This window comes from Diadema antillarum, unplaced genomic scaffold (genome assembly GCF_040938485.1).
Source record: "Diadema antillarum isolate AM-2024a unplaced genomic scaffold, OU_Dant_1.0 seq00001612_RagTag, whole genome shotgun sequence".
Classification (NCBI taxonomy): domain Eukaryota; kingdom Metazoa; phylum Echinodermata; class Echinoidea; order Diadematoida; family Diadematidae; genus Diadema; species Diadema antillarum.
Genome location: NW_027272325.1, coordinates 449,188 through 468,661, shown reverse-complemented (window position 1 = coordinate 468,661; position 19,474 = coordinate 449,188). Strand labels below are relative to the sequence as shown.

General features: G+C 38.3%; 1 protein-coding gene across 1 annotated transcript in view; it reads left to right on the top strand.

Annotated features, from left to right (window-relative positions):
* The window catches only part of LOC139711121 (muscle-specific protein 300 kDa-like), a 311,965-nt gene that overhangs the window by 245,408 nt on the left and 47,083 nt on the right, over positions 1 to 19,474 (top strand). The window contains exons 105-110 of the mRNA XM_071623037.1: positions 9,713 to 9,871; positions 11,940 to 12,155; positions 12,903 to 13,013; positions 13,709 to 13,729; positions 18,027 to 18,221; positions 18,916 to 19,041. Of these exons, the coding sequence (XP_071479138.1) occupies positions 9,713 to 9,871; positions 11,940 to 12,155; positions 12,903 to 13,013; positions 13,709 to 13,729; positions 18,027 to 18,221; positions 18,916 to 19,041 (828 nt within the window). The remainder of the gene's footprint in view (positions 1 to 9,712; positions 9,872 to 11,939; positions 12,156 to 12,902; positions 13,014 to 13,708; positions 13,730 to 18,026; positions 18,222 to 18,915; positions 19,042 to 19,474) is intronic.

Sequence of the window (19,474 nt, the reverse complement as noted above, 5' to 3'; positions counted from 1 at the left end):
ACATCCAGGAAACTAGAGAAATACCATTTAGTAGGAATATGTTACAAATTCAAAAGCAGGGGGGGGGTTGTTTCAGTTCATCTAAAGATTGCAGTCATTATCATATTGCTAATTTCATCTAATGACTATATAATGAGCTAAGTTTAAAGAAATTGAAATTTTCCTTGCATCTCTCTAATTTCTTCCAGTCACTTACAGATGAAACCATTGAATATTTTGTATAAATTGCGTCAAATTGAACATTTTAAGTTTATATCCCATGAGCCATCACTTCATTTTACAGTTCATCAGTTCTGCTTTAAACACATTATGTAAAATGGTCGCTGATCATTGATTCTAGATATGTTCAATGTATATTCTCTTACTTTTCATTAAAGAATGGTGATTTTCTGGTCATTTATATCACCAAAGCATGCCAAATCTTTGCTCAAACTGTGTTTATGACTTGAAAGAAAAATATAAATTCTTCACTGTGTCCTCTATATGACTTCTTTTGAAAGCCCTTTAATACAGGCAGCCCTTTTGATCTCATTATTCAAAATGAGTCAGATTAATCTAGTTGCTGTTGCCTCATGGCAGTCAATTTGTTGTTGTCATTATGAGTATGCATCTATTTACCTCATGAATTGTCACTTTAGACACTTTTGAAAGCACACAAATTTCCCTTATGTACATTATGTCTAAGGAAGTGAGGTAAAATATACTTACGTCACCATCAGCTAAGGTTCCTGAGACATCACTTGCTGTGTAGGGAAATAACATTCACTGCCATTTTCCTTCTCGAGATGACAGTATAAAGTGGGAAATAGGGCATACCGTTAGCTCATCATTCAAAAGATTAGTTATTCATTACCAATAAATATCATAAAGGCATCTCCAGCAGCCTCCCTGCACAATGTTTTGCTCCCCATCATCACTGAACCTCTCCCGTCTGCACCCCGTCGGCCTCATGAATCAATTGCTGAATGTGATGGAGAAGAAGTGGTCATGGTGTGTGTCCTGCTATCACCTTCTCAAGCCAGGCTCCTTTCCTCCTAGGCAGGAGCAGCATCCATCCCACATATGCACCTGATCACCCTTTGATGCGTGGTGACAGGGATGATGCTAATTACCCCCAGGTCTTGGGGAAAGACACAACAAAGATTTATGCTTAAGAAGAAGTAGTCTACTGTGCAAGTGTATCTTCTTTTCATAAACTACAATGATTGTGACATGGTCTCCATGTCTTGCATTGAATCGAGTTGTAGGTGCTTGAGGGTTGTGTGCATTTATAATTATATGCTTTCAGATACACTGTATACTGTGAAACACGATATTTTCGCGGCATGAAATTTTCGCAAATGGGAGCTGACGGACTTATTCGCAGCATGAAAATTTTGCAAGTTCCCTCTAACATTCAATGCATATTGTGTAGACAAGATCTTTAGCGTGCATTTTAATTTAGCGAAACTCGGCTCTCGTGAAATTAAAATGCATGCGAACATTCCTTGTTTTACAGTATCCTGTAGTCCTGCAAGTTGTTTTTGTTCTTGTTTTTTGATGGTCGTCATTTCACCTTTTAGTAGCCATTTTCATTTTTTCCCCATGTAAACTTGGGATTTATCCACAGAGAGGAGGATTTATCCACAGAGGGAAGTAGAGAATGCTTAAGGGTAGATTTAATTCAATGATTAACTTGGGATTGGAAGCACACAACTTGTTTTAAACTTAATCCAAAGGACGAAATGTGAGAGGTCAGAATCAGATTCTACTGCTGTGATATTCACATTGAAACGCCTTTCACGAGTCTCTCGTCTTTTACTCTGTAATACTGTACCTTCGATCCAAGGAAATGTCATTCTAACCGAGTGAACATCTATAGATATCCCACAATGCCATTTTGCATCCTTCCTTCGCCGCATCACGAGGTCTTCTTCTCCCCACAGATGCATTTCAGGCAAGCAGACCATCGTCGGGGAGAAGAGAGAGGGGGAGAGAAAGGAGGAGTGTGTTGTCTATATCTCGGCTTTCTCTCTGTGCATTTCGCCATGCATAATGCATGAGCCCCAAAAGGATGGGTCTAAATTTAGATGCAGTGCTGGATGTAGAGTGAAGGGTACATAATGTTGTTTTCGAGAGAGACCCGAGCAAATGGACTCGCGGACAATTCAGACTGTGAGGAAACACCTGCATATTTTCATTGAAGATTACCATATCATAGACATTTCTCTGAGTGCCCCTGAAGTTGTACAAAATTGTACTTACAACTATTGTAGTATGTGCCTGGAATATGCTGTAATTATGTCGAGAATTAGCTTGATTAAGAATTCAACTCAAATACAGCGAGTTTCTTCGGAATACTTATAGAGCTGCTTCATGTGAAGCTTTTCCAGTGTTTCTAGGGCCAAGGAACAGTGCATTGCAATCCAGATCATCTCCTACACCAGATGTTCATATGTGAACTGCATCATACATGTGGCATCAAAGTACAGCTTGTTATCCCTATATGAATCAAATTACCAATGCATTCAGCCTTGATATGTACATTTGATTTCATACCTACTTCGTGACTGTCTAGATGTGTGCCGCATCAGAGAGATGTATGGCAGTTCCATTTGACTGCACTGTGTAAATATAAACAGAGTGTTCTATCATTCCTTGGCGACATGCTTGTCTTCCCCTGTACCGTGTCTTTTGAAGGTACTGAGGGAGGCATTGTATCTTTCTCATGCTTGACCAACCCTAGCAAGAAGAAAATATTTAATAATCTGCTTTGCGTCTATACGTCTCGGTTAACAGTGAGCAGAATGTCATGTTTGAAATATAAAGATTGTAGTTAAAATGATAGTACTTTAGAAGGTAATTCCCTGGTGGCAGACTCAGTTTTCCGATGTATAAGAGTATCTTGGAGCCCATAGTAAATTTCAAGAAGTAAGCATGTGTTTAAGAGAAAGTTATGATGTATGAAATTGTTGTCATTCACACAGAGCTACGTTTGTATAATCTTACTGGAATGGATATCTAACATCTTGTCATGAAATAGCCCTTGAACCATAAGAAAAAAAAACATGCAACAAAAACACATGAGGAAGCGGTAGGGGGTATGGAAGAGAGAGAGAGTGAGGGGAAAACTTTCCTTTCAACCATATCTCTCTACTTCAGCTGAGGCTGAAAATGATGGCAGGAAATGGCAGGGAATTTCCATCCAATTATTCATGACAACCTTTCCTCGTCCTCCTGCCTCCCATCATGAACACACATGGCATGCTTGAGGGAAGCTGCATCAACCACCCTTTTTCCCATCAACCACCCTTTTTCCCCATCTCTAGCAGCGGGATGCCAGTCTTGTATGCCTCTCAGAATTTGACATATTCATCTTCTTCTTCTTCTTTTCCTGAGGAATATGTTTCAACTTCCTCCGTCTCCCATCCTCCTCCATGTCACAAAGAACTGCAGAGTCTTTGAAGTAGAATGAATGTTGGCAATTGGTGTGTATTTCTTTAAGCTGTCCTGTCTGTCTGTCTGTCAGTCAGTCAGTTCTGCAAGTGATGTTAACTGAAATCCTCTAAGGCTGGCAGTGTCTGGAAAAAGGGATGCTGTGCAGTGTGAACATTTAATTGCTACGAAACCATTTGAATGAAATATGCACCCAGCTCCATCAGGTAGGAACAGATTTGGATTGAAAACTTGCAAATCTTCTATAAAATGTATGTATTCTTATTCATTGTTCAAACAGGATTATATAATAGATTCAGTGTCGGTACTAGGCTGCTCTGTAAATGCAAAATTTTTCAAGATAACATTTTCTATCTATAATTTATTTCCCATTTTGTTATGAATAAATGTGAGTCTCTGTCTTTCTTGGCAGAGTGTTTACTAGCAGTTGTCATCACAAATGCTTGCTGTTTGTTCAATAACAATATAACAGATCTTGATGAAGGTAGTTACCAGACATGCATAGAGAAAATGAAAGACACAAAATATTGATGATAATAATTTAAGATTGTATAAACTAGGGCACTTTGCAAGTCAATTTTGATAGAGGCAGAGTCATGCTTGAATCATGACTCCTCATATTGAGGCAATGACATCCTTTGGTGTGAGCCACGCACTATAGCTGCTCTCTGCAGAGATCCATGGAGGTGAACATTTTTGTGTTGGCCGTTTTTATCCTGAGGGATTCGTGCTGAGGATAAAGTGTCAGTTTACACAGGTGCTGCGTTTCTGGGAGGATGAAGTTATTGAAAATCAACTGCACAGAGATGTGGAACTGTGTATCTCTCCATCTTGTCATAAACCTTTCTTTGCATTTATTTTGCATCGTAAGGTTTGTACATGGCATGTTCGTTCAGAGTATAGAAAGCATTAACAGGAAAGGTCCAGAGCAATGAGATGAATTTATATGTAATCAGTTGAGAAGCAGATGGGTGTTACATCTCTTCAAATTCTAGAAAGCTAATTTTCTTCTGCATTCAGTCTTCAGTACTAAACAGTGATACTGAATTAATATGTAGTTTTGTGAGGCAAAAATCAGTGCTTACCAATGTCTTGAGGAAGAAGAAGGGAAGTGAAGTGTGGGATCTAATTAGGTATCAGCTATTTCATGTTCACTTTCCCGATTTCTGTGGAATTGATAATCTTATTAGAGAGTAGCACCCCCCTGTCAAGTTTCACCTCAAACTCTCTTCAGATTTTGTACTGTAAAAGTGGAAATTTTTGTGGTGTTGAAATTTTCGCGCATTTTGCACAACCAGAAACTAGCGCGAAAATACAAGCGCAAAAATACAAGCGCACAAATATTTTTGGTTGCCTTGTGTTCCAGTAGTTGATGTATTAATTCTGCTGAATGAAAAACATGCGGAACTCTCCTTACCCTGCTGAGCACGAAGTATTAGTCACGCGAAAATATCCACTTTCACAGCATTTGAAAGTTGTTATTTGTTTGTTTTTGAGGGGGTCAGTTTTCTTTGAAAGCATGAGGTTTCTTTATCATCAGAAGATATGAGAAGTCTTATGTCAAATGTGACGGCAGCAAGATCACTGCTTGACTGTGAAAACTACTGTCACTCAGGCTACCAGTATAATGAACTACATTATGTACTCTTGCTTTTAATTGTACGCAGTGAGTTTGAAATAGGAGCTGCCACTGTAGGAGCTATGGGGGGTGAATATTCTATGGGGTGGACAGGATAAAAATATGAGGAAAGATTTAAGGAGTGCTTGGTGGGTAGGAGGCTGGAAAGACTCTCCGGCAGGCAGATGAGATATTTTTGGAAGGGGCACTGAGTGAGGGGGGAGAAATGGCAAGGATTCAGAGGATATTGACAGCATTAGAAAAATATGGGAATCGGAGAAGTATAGCGGAAAACAATGTCTACATTCGGCAGGACGGATGATGAAATCGGAGGATGAAAGTGGTTTGATGGAAGAGGAGTCCGAGCTGTTCAAGGAGAGATGGGAGTAAAGAGCTGCGGTTACCGATAGCTACATACATTTGCATAGATGCAGCAGAGAGAGAGAGAGAAAGAAAATGTGTTTGTGTGAGAGAAAGAGAGAGAAAGAGCCACTGTGTGGATTCGTGTACACTGTACATTACTATCTTCAGAAGATAGCTGCTATATGGCAGCTGTTATTTGCTACATTACTGCTAACTAATTGTAAATGAAAGCAGCCAAATTGAGATCATCAGGGCTTTCTTTTCTGCTAACTGATTATTATATTATCTTTGTCTCTGTAGTCGATGTTGATCCAGATCTCATATTTTACCAGTTTTTTAATCAGGCTATGATTCTGTATTGCGATATGAGAGATTGGCACATGACCACAGGCAACATGTGATGCACTACAAACCAGCAGCATCATAATGACTGTATATTCCACAAGATAAGAATGATTCAGTTTACAGAGCTAGGTTTCTGACTCATGCCTGTACTTTCATGGCACGATTTGTGTGATACATTTGTATAGAAGCAGAAGGATGTTGATTTGAGGCGCAAGTAAAAATCTACCGACAGTGCCCTTTTAGGTCTTCTCAATAATTTGCTTACATGGTTCCGTACACAGCTGATGTGTTTGCAAGTACGGTGCCTTGACTAGCAACGGTGTATTCATTCTCACTCAGCGCTGTTGTGTTTTAGCACCAGTTGCATGCAATATCCACCAAGGTCAACCGTGCGGAATTGGCGTATCACTGCCAGCACTGAATCAGATGATTAGAATCTCCACCTTTCCCCTTTCCCCAATTGACAAAACACTAAATGCATCACTGCTGCCCTCTGAAGATTGACAGTTGATTGATGATGTTGTTGGCCCAAACAAGAATGGGAAAAAAAAATATATGTGAGATCTGTGAATGGTGAGTGTGAGAGGAATATGCAAATGTAATGCAGGTGTAATTAAACAAGGCGCCTCGTTCGTTTCCCATCTGTAGCCAGTTTTAATTATACTGTTTAAAGCAAGCCTCCATAGTACATTCACCTCTGTATAAAGTGTACATCCTAGCCACCCCTGCCCACTCCTATCTCTGTCCAGCAAATAGTTGTGAGATATTATATGGCTCCAAAGAATGACTTAAAAATGACTGCCTATATTGATGCACTATAGACTTAATGAGATTTTTTTAGATGACTATCAAACAATCCCAGAAATGATTATTCGTTATCTTCAAGTGGCCATTTGGTCTCATAACAGTGTCATTATTGGTCCCTTCCTTTTCTTACCATATATTATACCAGTACCTATGGAAGGGTTTAGTCAACCAAAATCTAGTTACCAGTATGTGTCCTTAAATGATGTACATTGCTTTCAAAACATGGAGAGGTGGGCTGCATTTGTGCTTATGATAGAGAGGACTTTGTGTTTCAAAAACTTTTGATTGAACCCTTTTTGTTTGCAGTCACATTTTTACAATCCATTATTCTTTTTAGTAGAAATCAAAGCGATGTTCAGGTGCTATTTGGCTTCAAATTTGGCTTTACATGCAGCATGCCCATGTTTACATGATGCAGACGGAATATAGACTTCTGTTATTGTCCCGTAAGGGAAAAAAAGTAACATACAGTACATATTCCGGTGCTCTGTAACCAAGGCCCATATTCATTGTCGTATATTTTGTGGTCTTCTCAAGGTTTCTCCTAGAAAAAACAAGCTAAACAATCAGAAGTGGAAATACAGGGAGATGAATATTGACAAAACAGTTCCGTTACCATTTCAAGGCGACTGATAAACAAAGAAACAAAAAAGAAGAAGAAATGAAATGGTTCGAGATTCCTCAGCGTGACAGAGATAATGTTAATTTTGCTAGGATGAAGACAGTTTTAGCTGTTGTAATAGTGGAGAGACGACTGTGAATAAACAAGGTATTTGGAGCGTGAATATTTTGGCATTGTTGTGTTTTCCTTGCTTACTTCTGCTTCGGTGACTTTTTTAGCCAAAAGATGTGAAAATTCTGTGTGGGCTGGCATTGTATTGTTTGTGCGTGTGTCTGTGTTTGAAGTAAAAAATGGATCATGGCAAGATAATGCCCTTGTGGGGTAGGTTACACCGAAATCGGGTCAGAAAACATGGGCGATTTCTTCTGAAGCAACATGTTCGTGTTGGAATTCATGAAAGCAAAATGCTGTCTGTAATACTTTTCGGTGCACAAATAATGAAATTATGTGATTGGACTTATCACATCATCTCTGTGCTTGTGGCATTATGAGGCATCTTGATGTTTTTCTTGTGTGTGTATGTATGTGTGTGTCCTACGTGGATATAAGCTTGCAATGATGTTATGCGATTTTCGTTTATTGCAAACACAATCATGTCTTTTTATGCCTCCGCCACGAAGTGGTGCCGGAGGCATTATGTTTTCGGGTTGTCCGTCCGTCCGTCCGTCCGTCCGTCCTTCCGTCCGTCCGTCCGTCCGTCCGTCCGTCCTTCCGTCCGTCCTTCCGTCCGTCCGTAATGAATTTTGTGGACAGGGTAACTACCAAAACCTTTTGAGGTATCCTAATGAAACTTGGCATGTATGTGTATTAGGAGGTGAAGTTGTGCCTATCAACTTTTGGGTGCACATGCTGAAGGTCAAAGGTCAAAAGGTCAAGGTCAAATGCTTAAAATTTCACTTTTTCCCCCATATCTATGCAATGCCTGAAGATATTTTCTTGAAACTTAGTGTATACATGTATTACCCAATTAAGATTCTCTGGTGAAAGTTTGGGGTCATGAGGTCAAAAGGTCAAAGGTCAAAAGGTCAAGTAAAATGTTAAAATTGCACTTTTTTCTCTGTATCTTGGAAATTGTTCAAGGTATCTTTATGGAACAAAGTATATATGCATGTACTGACTGGCAGTGGTTATCTAGGGAATTTGGGGTTCATGTGGTCAAAGGTCAGGGGTCAAAGGTCAAGGGCAATACTTCAAAATTTTACTATTTTCCTTATATTTATGCAATGCCAGCAGGATTATTTTTTTAAAAACTTGATGTATGCATGTATAACCCACTAGAGATTCTCTGGGATTTTCTTCTTTTTTTTTGCCAAGAAGGTCAAAGGTCAAAAGGTCAAAGATCAAGTGAAAGTGCTGAACTTACTTCTTTCTCCATATCTCGGAAGTGGCTCAAGTTATCTTTAAACTTAGTACATATTTATGTATGTTCTGCCTGACATTGATTCTCTTATGAATCAAAGGCCAGATGAAAATGATAACAATTTACTGTTCAATACAGAAATTGCACTTTTCTCCATACAATTTATACCTTGACAATTACTCAAGTGCGTAAACTTATGAAAGGGTCAAAGTCGAAGTTAAAGTTCTTAAATCCCCAAATACATGCTCTCCTATTCATCCAATTAAATTTAGGTCAAGGAAGGTGAACATTCGATACATTTGTGACAAACATGTCATTTTAATATTTTGCCAGTTTTGTGAAAATGTAATCACACATTGTCCACATGTACTATAGACCTATTAGGAGAATCATGCATTATGGCGGAGGCATACCAGTCGCCATAGCGACATTTCTAGTTATTTTCATTTTAATTTTTGTGAGGTAGCTGTTTTTGAGTGAAAAACACTTTGAATAGGGCCCACTGAGGAATGATTTTTCCCCCAGATGGAATTTGTTTGTTCCCCCGATGACATTCAACAGTTGTTGTTGTCAGCGTATTTTCATCATCATTACTTACATTCTTGTTTTCTGTATTGCTGTTTGCAGCATTTCAGGGTGCAATAAGTTTTTCCTTTTCTCTTGGTCATCATGTTCTGTGATAAAAGGTGCATGTAATCGCAATGGAAGTGATGTAATTGTTGACACTAGAGTATCATGTGTGAGAAGTAAATATCTTTTGTTTTAATTGTGTGTTTTCTGTCATGTTTATACATGTATTTTTAACACCATGTGAAACCTGCCTTGTATGGAAAGGGTTGCAGGCTTCACTCATTTTTTTTTCTCTGCAGTAAAATGCAGTCAACACTGATACATTTTACATTGTATGTTGGCTAGTGTATTTCTGTGAATGTTGATTGGATAATGGGCACTTTGACAGAGATTACAAGAGGTCCTTAAGCTTTACCTCTGTTTAACAGTTAAAAGTCCAACCAGCTTTTATGAGAAATAGCATCTGAGTGATATACACTGTATGCCACCTTTGACTCATCACTGTGGTCTATTTAAATGCCATTAAATATGACATCATAATAATGATACAGTTAATAGTCTGAGTGTGGTATTGATTTTCTGCTTTACCTAGGTCACGGATCAACGCAACAGACTAGAACAGGCCTACGAGTTCCAGTCCTGCTACCAGGACGCCCTCCAGGCAGCCTCGGGGTGGTTAGACAGCGTGCAACTCAAGCTCTTCTCCGAGGACTGGACCAAGGACACGGAGACGCAGCTGTCGGAACATGCGGTGAGTTAGCCACGCCCTGAACGTGGACACGTGTCACACTACCACATTCGCGCCTATTTCCAGTTGTTCAAGGCCTTGCAAAGTTGTGAAAATGTGTAGACGTGCTCATAAAACTGCTCTTATTTTTGATAGATTATGGATTGTGAATGAAAGTTAGATCAAAACACACCAAAAAAAACTTTCTTGAGGGGAAGATTTTGATTTTTTTTTTATCCTTTATGTGCCTATAGCTTTTCTTGCCAAGTTTTTTTTTTCATTAACATTCAGTTATCCATCCAAGCTTGACCTAGCTGTAGATTCACAAGCCATCTCAGGAGTAGCAATGAGCCTTGGGCTATTAACAGGAAGGCCATGCAGACACAATATGGATTATAGGGATTAGGTGATCTCTATTCATTGACACTTACTTTACGGACATCTGTGCCAATCAGTAAACAAAGAACAATAAGGGTTATACTCTAAATACTGTTATTTTTTAGAGGGTTTAATTTTCGTGAATTTAGCAAATCATGGTTGCATCATGAATTTTAAAGTAACAACACACAAAAATATTAGCAAATGGACAGGCATTAGGACACCTCTGATAACCTCAAAGTCAAAATCGCAAAAATAACATCTTGCGAAAAATGTCTGTGACTTCTTTATTTGTGAAAATATCTGTAGTGAAAATGATAGCCTTTAGAATATCGGTTTTTGTTGATCTTAAATTACAGAGGAAGATGCAGAATTAGCAAGAAATGGCTGGAAAGGTGTTGTGTATAATTTCATATTCAGCATTATGTAAAGGTATAGATGCCCCATGGTTTCTGAGATATTTAAAGTAAAGTGGGGTAAAGGGTACAATGTACATACACAACATACATAGAGATGAGATCGTGAATGAGCATGGAGGCATTATCTTATCAGGTCTTGCACATGTAAATCCTGGTAACGAAGCCATTGTTCCAACACTAATTGCTTGCATAATTGAATCAAAGAATGCAAATTGCCCTGATAAAAAGCTTGGTTACAATCACTTGAAAATAATCTCTCGTCTCGCTAAAGACCACATCAACTGCTCTTTATGCAGTGGGGACTAATTTGAAAATATTTGGGCTTTGTGGTCCAGTTCTTTCCTCATTACCTCCCTGTTAGCGTTGAAGATGTATGATATAATTTGGTATAAGGATCTGTGATGAGCTTTCCTAAGCAAAATGCTTCCAGTGTGACAGAGGTCTTGTGCGGCTCCATTTTTTTCACCACCATTGAGCTTGTGTCCTTGACTTGTCACTATGTGTTTACTCATTACCATTCTAGTGTAATGCTGTCTCTATGTGCGCGTACTTTGTTGTTGCACTCAATAACAATTCCACCCCTTTGCATGATTGTCCCAATTTGAATGCCGAGCCTTTCCACAGTAGTCAGCAAGTAATCAATATAGTGAATGTAGTGTTAAACTAGAAATGTCATTATCAACAACATCATCATAACAGCAACAACAAAACAGTTGTTACAGTACTTTTATACTGCCTTTGCTGGAAATGGTTTGATTACAAATTAGGATTATGTTGTTTATTCGTAGAGAAAGATGTGTGTAACAGAAATGAAAAGAAAAAACAATGTACATTTTGATGTGTAATATATATTTTGCAATCAAATTTTCATGTCTTTTTGATTGATATCATTCTCACTGTCAAAGATTTCGAAACTTGGGTCACAATTATTTGCAAGTAGCTGACCTGCACATGTACATGAATAATAATGGTATGCGTGCTACATCACAATGGCAATAATTCAATATACTGCAGCACGCCACAGCTGGTAGAGTAGCAATGCACGACACGCATAATGCATCATGGGGGATGAAATTTCAGCTTTTTTTTACTGTCTTTGTTCACACTGTACAACTTCCTGTTTTTGTTTTGTTTGTTTTTTGCAACAACAAAAAAGAAATGCACAAATTCATGTGATTTGGATTGTGTTCACACTGTCAAAATTTCAAATTTTTTATCATGATCCTCATTGTGTTAATTTTGAATAAAATGAGAATGATACTATTATCATCATTATTATAACTACTTTTACTAAGGCTCTGCAAGAGGAGCTGAAGGCATTCCAGGACCAGCTGGAGCACATGTCGGAGGTCTGCCACCTCCTGGAGAGGGAAACGACGGGGGCCAGGAACCAGCAGCTGATGCAGCAGGCCTTGGAGGACGTGAACCAGAGGCTGACCACCCTGGAGACGGAGGCCAGGCAGAGGGAGCAGCAGCTGGTGGAGAAGAACAGGCAGTTCCAGGGCTTCCAGGTGAGATGGGGGAGGAACAAAAGACCAGAGGGGAGCCCATATAGGAAGGCAGAAGGAACCTTCAAACCGATCAAGTTCTAGATGATGTTGCTGCAGAAATTATTCAATTCAGTTCAATTCAATTCAATTCAATTCAATTCAATTCAATTCATTTCAATTTCATTTCATTTCATTTCATTTCATTTAATTCAATTCAATTCAATTCAATTCAATTCAATTCAATTCATTTCAATTTAATTCAGTTCAGTTAAGTTTAATTCAATTCAGTTCTATTCATTTCATTTCGTTTCAATTCAATTCAATTCAATTCAATTCAGTCCAATTCAGTCCAATCCAATCTAATACAGTCCAATCCAGTCCAATCCAATTATTTATTTATACTCAACAAGAAGATGAATCAAAATAAGCTTACATTGCACAAACACATTGTTTTATCAAGTTGTAAGAAATACATAATACAGTATTGATCATAAAATGTAGTATAAGATATATGCTGTATGTGCATATTCATATACAATTGTAGATAGAATGATAATAACAGCAATGCATATTTTGTAAGGTTGACAAAAAAGTATAATTCATCATTTTGTCATTAATTTGACAGCTCTGAATTTTGCTGCATTTTGTATATTGGAGAAGTTCTTGAGTGTCACATAATTTTCTGTCTTGACAATTAAAGTGAGTTTTGATCTCACACTGTTTCACAAATGTGTGCTGTATTAATTGATTTTTTTTTTTCTTGAACAGAGAGAACTTCAGAGTTTCCAGCAATGGCTGAATGATTCCAAACAGAAACTCACCACACCACCCACCAACGTGAGTGGGGCTTCCATAGAAGAGAATATCAACATCAACAAGGTAAGAAATCTTGACAGATTTTGCAGAAATGAATCTTTGGAGTGACACATTACACCTTGTTTCTTTATATTAGTGTGCAAAGCTTGTGTATCTGAGAGGCATGGTTGTATATTTATAATTTTTATCCTCATCCATTTGAAGAACTAAGTTAAAATTATTTTGAAGTATCTGTAGTTCATAAAAGTAAGAGCATTCCAAGATTCCCATAGCATGTTGCCTTCTGTTATGGCTGTTTTTACCAGCTTTTACCAGCTTAATACAGTCACCTTCCCAATGCAGATTGTAACCACATATTCTCCTAATATCGTGATATGCACAAAGACCCAACTGCACATATTTATAACCATATATCCCAATTGTATTATTCAGAAGCATGATATGGTATGTATCCCGTATGCATGTAGTCATTGATATAAAAGATAATGTTTTGAGAGTGTATTTATGCATGCCTGGTAATATGTGTTAGAAATGAAGTAATGGACGCGAATTCTGTTGAGTTTTGAGGTAAGCAGCTTCCCATCAGTATTGGGAAAAAATTCCATCTTCGAATTAGAGCATTGGTAATTATGAATTACTTGTAGCATGTGGCTTGATTATAGGATTATAAATCATATGAGCATATATGACACAAAGACTAATCAGTTATTTCATCTTTGTTATCTCTCACACTGCCTCCATGTACTTACCTGTGTTAGGAGGAGAAAATGAAATTCCAGGTCAGATATTTCGTGAACTTTGAACCATGCTCGTTAAGTGTGGATTACAGCTGGGATTCTGGTGCAGCATTAGATTTCAATGTGGTGCTGTCATACTCTTCTTTGTAGATTCTTTTGCAAATGCATATTGCTGAAATTGTTTAATGCAAACGTGCATGAGGAGTTCACATGTTCTGGGTGTAGAATTTTGTGTCTATTTTTGTAAAGGTGGTGGTTTTTCTGTAGTGCTTTCCAATTTCTAGACCTTTTTATGTGTAGATCTTTTCACATTACAATTTGTTAATTTTGTGATCAATTGTTTGAGGTGCCAGAAGGGGGTTTTCAGTTGGTTGCCATGACACCATAGTAAAATTAAAATTGATAGGTGAAATTGTTATCTTGTGTACCTGGGGTGGTATTCTGAGGTCGTAATTAAGTCTGTAATTAACTTCATGATTAAGTCGTGAAGTTAATAGGCCCTTAATCATGGGCAAAATCGGTATTCTGAGGACGTAATTAAGGTATGATTAAGTCCCCTGTAATTATCTTAGGTCCCTCCCATCTAATTGTTATTCCATCCAATCAGACGCGTTGTTAGAAGCCAAAATGATGATTACACGCGCAAATATGCCCTCAATGCGCACTCCTCCATGCCCCCTGTAATTACAACCCAAGAGCTCCGTGCGCACACTCCGGTATTTGATTACAACCCCTCACCTACGCACGCGAAGATCTCAACCTCTTTGCTCAAATAAAATGACAAAATTCCTCGAAGATCGGCTATATTTCTTTTTTTCTCTGAATTCTACGGATACCATGATAACAACATTCAACCGCTCCTCGGTTACCGAAGACGGTAAGCATCGTTGTGGCAGAGAAAACATGATGTATTGTGTGATATCGGAGTAGTTAATGACACTCTTTGGTATCATTAAGTTTTCCATTAACTTTCATACTTAATTACACCCTCAGAATACCGATTCGTAATTAACTCTGTGATTAAGTCCTCTCAGAGCTGCACGCGCATTGATACGCGCAAACGCGTAGGTCCTTCCCGCGAAAACGCTTGTTGCTATGGTAGTTAATATACCCCCTACTTAATCATGCTCTCAGAATACCAATTCGGTAATTAAGTGCTAATCAGACACTTAATAAGCTCTCAGAATACGGCCCCTGTACTCTACAAAGTGCAGTGCAGTGAAATAGTGGGTCAATTTTAGCATAAAAGTACATTAAAGGACAAGTCCACCTTCATATCAATGTGGATTGAGTGAATGCAACAATATTAGTAGAACACATCAGTGAAAGTTTGGGGAAAATCCGACAATCCGTTCAGAAGTTATGAATTTCTAAAGTATCTGCGCTATCACTGCTGAATGAGGAGACTACTACAGTGTATGATGTCACATGCATACAACAGTATAAGGAAAATAAAAATAGAATTCCACAAAACTTTACTTTTTGAATAAAGTGCACATTTCTTTGACTCGTTTCTGACGTATGTTAATGGAAATATTATTCCCCTTGCCTTCTGAAAGAGAGAAGTCAAGTGTTCTTTTGTCATGCGAGAAAAGTGAAAATGTGTTGAATTTTCTTTAAACTTTCTTTTTATCGTTGTACTCATGTGACATCACAAGCTATAGTAGTCTTCTCATCCAGCCGTGACTGAGCAGAAACTTCAAAAATTCATAACTTTGAACGGATTGTCTGATTTTCCTCAAGCTCTCACTGATGTGCTCTACTAATATTGCTGCATTCACTCAACCCACATGTCTATGAAGGTGAACTTGTCCTTTAAAGTAGTTGAGATACACAATGTACTTTGTATTTATTTTGTCATTATCTTCTCCTCTTCATCTTCTGCTATCTTCCTTCTTCTCCTTCTCCCTCTTCTCCATCTTCTTGTTCTTCATGTAGTGCACAAACTCTGTGGTCAAACAACAGATTATTTTTCAGTACTTTTCAAGTGTTCATCCATTTCTCAAGTCAAAGTTCTCTGACATACAATATGTTCCACTTGTCCATTGACATACACTTACGTACATGTAGGTTGATTTCGACCCAATATGTGTACAACTCTTACACCTGCACTTATATCAAGAAATGGCTGATATTATGAGACTTTATAGAGCATGCTATCTGAACATTCTTGGAAAGAAGGGATGAAGGTTGATTTTAGAGACGCTAAACAGTAGAAAGCTAAAAGGTACACTCTCCTTTGTAAAGTTCGTGTGATATGTCATCTTTATTATGATTTTGCTGCTTCTACTTTTCATATGATAGAGTAAAAACATTTACTTCTTTTAACAAACATCTCTGTTGTTAAGTGTCTTTAAAATCAACCCCTATCCCCTTTTCCCTATTTCTATGCTTTTTGCCATCTTCCTATTTTGATTTATGCTTTGATATTCAATCAAGTCACAAATCCATATTTTCAGACACCAGAAAATATGTAACTTGTTGTAGACGCCAACTGTATCTTTCTGTCGATCCTGCTTGCCTGTGTATTCTCTGATTCAATTTCCTGACTCTCGCTGATCTGATCGCTGGTTGAGAAACTTGTGCTCTCTTTTCCCCCCCCCCGCCACCGTCGTACCAGGTGTCTGACTAATTTCCCGCCCCCTAATCCGCAACATGCAGTACCCTTCTTGTATTGCTCTTTACTACGACAGCTACGTATCCAACTCTTTCATCCACGGGCTCCCTGCCGACCTTGCGTTGTCTTTCTGTCTTTTCTCTCGATCTCTTTTTCTCCTCCCCTAAGAACTGTGCCAGCTTTAATCTGTTAAAGACCAGGGTTTTGTTGGGTGCCAATGCCATGCTTTGTATTCTCTGTGGTATGTTGATGAGCTCTGGTGGCTGTAGTGTAAGCCGGTAAATCCCAGAATTATGAGCAGCATTCTCGATCTGCAATGCGTACATGTATGTGGCTCCCTGTGACTTACCATGGATCTTTTGATTTCGTGCCTCATGTATGTAAAGATTTTTTAGGTCATCACTGTTTTCACAGTTTGACAAAGTAAAGTTCGTATTTGTTTACTATAAAGCACCAGTTTAGTTCATTTTTCCATTTCTTGCAGTATGAATAGAAACAGCAAGTAGGACAAATTTAAACTGCATTAATGTTCATTCTTCAAGTACATACTGTATACGCTATAATTTTCGCGAATTGCCGCTGTCACACATTTTCGCGAGTGGTTAAATTCGCGATTTGGGGACCAGAGAAAATATGAAGTGGCAAAGAAAGTGTGAATTTTCAACTTACTAGCAAATAAGAATGATACTAGTTATACACTGCATGAAAAAAAAACTTAACAAACTCTGCGAAGTAGTAAGTTAGAATTCAACATTTTTGAAGTGGTTAAGTCCATCACGCTAGATTTCTGACGAGTGGTCCCCTTGCGATAATGGATTGGCTCTCTACAGTATTCGTAAGTAGACGTGGACGTGCGTAAACAAGCTTAGCCAGTATGGTCTGTTTGGTAAGCCGTGACATGGTATACTGCTGTAGTACTGAAATGTTCGTATCATCAAGGCAAGGGATTCATTTTGGAAGGTAATATTTTCGTGTGTTGTTAATTTCGCGAATAGCTCCCGACTCGCGAAATTCGCGAAAATAAAACCCCCGCGAAATATATAGCGTATACAGTATTACTCTACCCTTCTTACTTTGATTATGTATTATAAATCAATTACATTGTACAGGAAAAGTTTCACCATCATTTAACCATTAAAAATGAAGGAAGTCAGAATTCATTCATGATATTCTTTCAAATGGTTGATATGTGAACAGCATATCTAAGTTGTACATGCAGCTTCGAACTTAGAACATTTTTTAGAGCGTAACAGTAACATCAAGTGATGCTAACCCGTTGAGGATGAGTCCCGAGTTTACTCGGGCAGGTGTCTATGGGAAATGTGTGTTATATCAAAATCAGTTTGTCCTCAGCAAGGACAAAGATTCCATCTGCTAAACTCTTTCAACTCATTTCTCTACAAACTCAAAGTTACATTTGTAGTACACTTGGATCAAAGACTGTACAAAGACATATTGGTAGGCCTGTCAGGATATTGCACTGCTGCAAAAGATTATGTTATATCAACTGGCAGTCTAGGATGCAACAATGGACATGCACAATTGTATGTAGTGTGCCTCATCAATTTTTCCTCTGCTATTGATGTCAAGCCATAGATTGTCTTGTTATGTGACAACTTCTGTCATAATCTGTAACAGAGTAGTTATATGTAGTCAGATCATTCTGACAAATCTCCTCTAGTTTGGAGACTAACTATCCCTATCCTATGGCCTACCCAATAGGACCTGGAGAAGGAGACCAGCCAGTGTGAGGTGAGGTACAGGGACCTGGTCCAGAAAGGAGAGTCCCTGCTCTCCCTGGACCCCCAGATCCCGGGACTGGGCTCAGACATCAGCTCCCTACAGAGCGGATGGGAGGAGCTGCAGCGGTTGCTGGGCAACCGTCGGAACCAGCTCAACACAGCCAAGATACTGCAGGTAAGGCAGCATGAGACAGTTCATCTGATATTGACCAACCTTTACGTGCAGAAAAATTGGTTTTGTGGTTGATGATTTTGTTTTTGCTGTTACTTGTTGCTGGTTGTAATAATTGATTATCACTAACTTGACTGAATTTTGTTAAAGGTTGTTTACAGCCTGTTCCTGTCTTATTGAAAAGGATAATTTAAAGTGGAATGTTCTACATGATAAATATTTTGTGCCATGCTGAATTTAGTGTACTTGTTGATAATTTCCAAATGACAGTATTTCTGTGCATATTTTACATATTCCCCAAATTCTTGTGTGTTGCTAGTTTCATGCTAGTTCAGCCTAGTGAAAAAATATTTGAAAAATTCTACATGTTTTCCATACTTAAAGTAGTAAATATTGTTCAAGAACTGTATGGAAAATGAAAGTGTCTGCATCACATGATAAGAATTTGAGTAATACTGTGAAAGTTCTTACACTTTTAGTGGTGAAGAAAAACATTTGAATTTTGCTAGGTAGTGAATGTTAAAGCAATGTTTTCTTCTTCCTGTACATGTATGAGCTCACCATGTCTGTCATTAGGTCACATTGTACGAGGCATCGATTGAAATTCCCCCAGCTCTCCTTTGCGGTTTTTGTCCCACTTAGAGAAATATTTCCAGGTCCCGCTAATGAATACTTTCCTATGTTTGCGTGTCTGCAGGAACAGTACCACAAGATCCTGAAGGATTACATGGAGTTTCTGGATACCGCCGAGAGGAAGCTGCTTAATAGAACCATCGCAGCGACAGATGTGAAGGATCTCAACGAGCAGCTCCAGAAGCACAAGGTTCGTGAAACGTCGCCCTCGTGTGTGCATTTGTTTGTTTGTGTGTTTGCCTTCATCATCCTGATCACTTTTAATTAGTCATGTGATGTCACATGTTGTCATTGCATGTGCTGTACATATTGAGAAGCAAGATGTATGGACAGAACGCAGATCATTCTATTACATTCAATGTTTGCACAAAATATATCAATATCATTGTCTTTCTCAAAAAACAAAATGAAGTTTTCAAATGAAAGAACTGCCATTAGGCTTGAGATTTTTTGTTTTGGGTAGGAAATAGTCAATATTGTAGCATTAAATTGTTATGTGCATTTTCATGATGAAAATTGATTGCATAATGCTGATTAGTTTCTTGGTATAGCTTTCCACATATTATGGTATTTAAAGTGGCATAGTCTATTATTCACAAGGACATGTTCCAAGGACTGCTTCA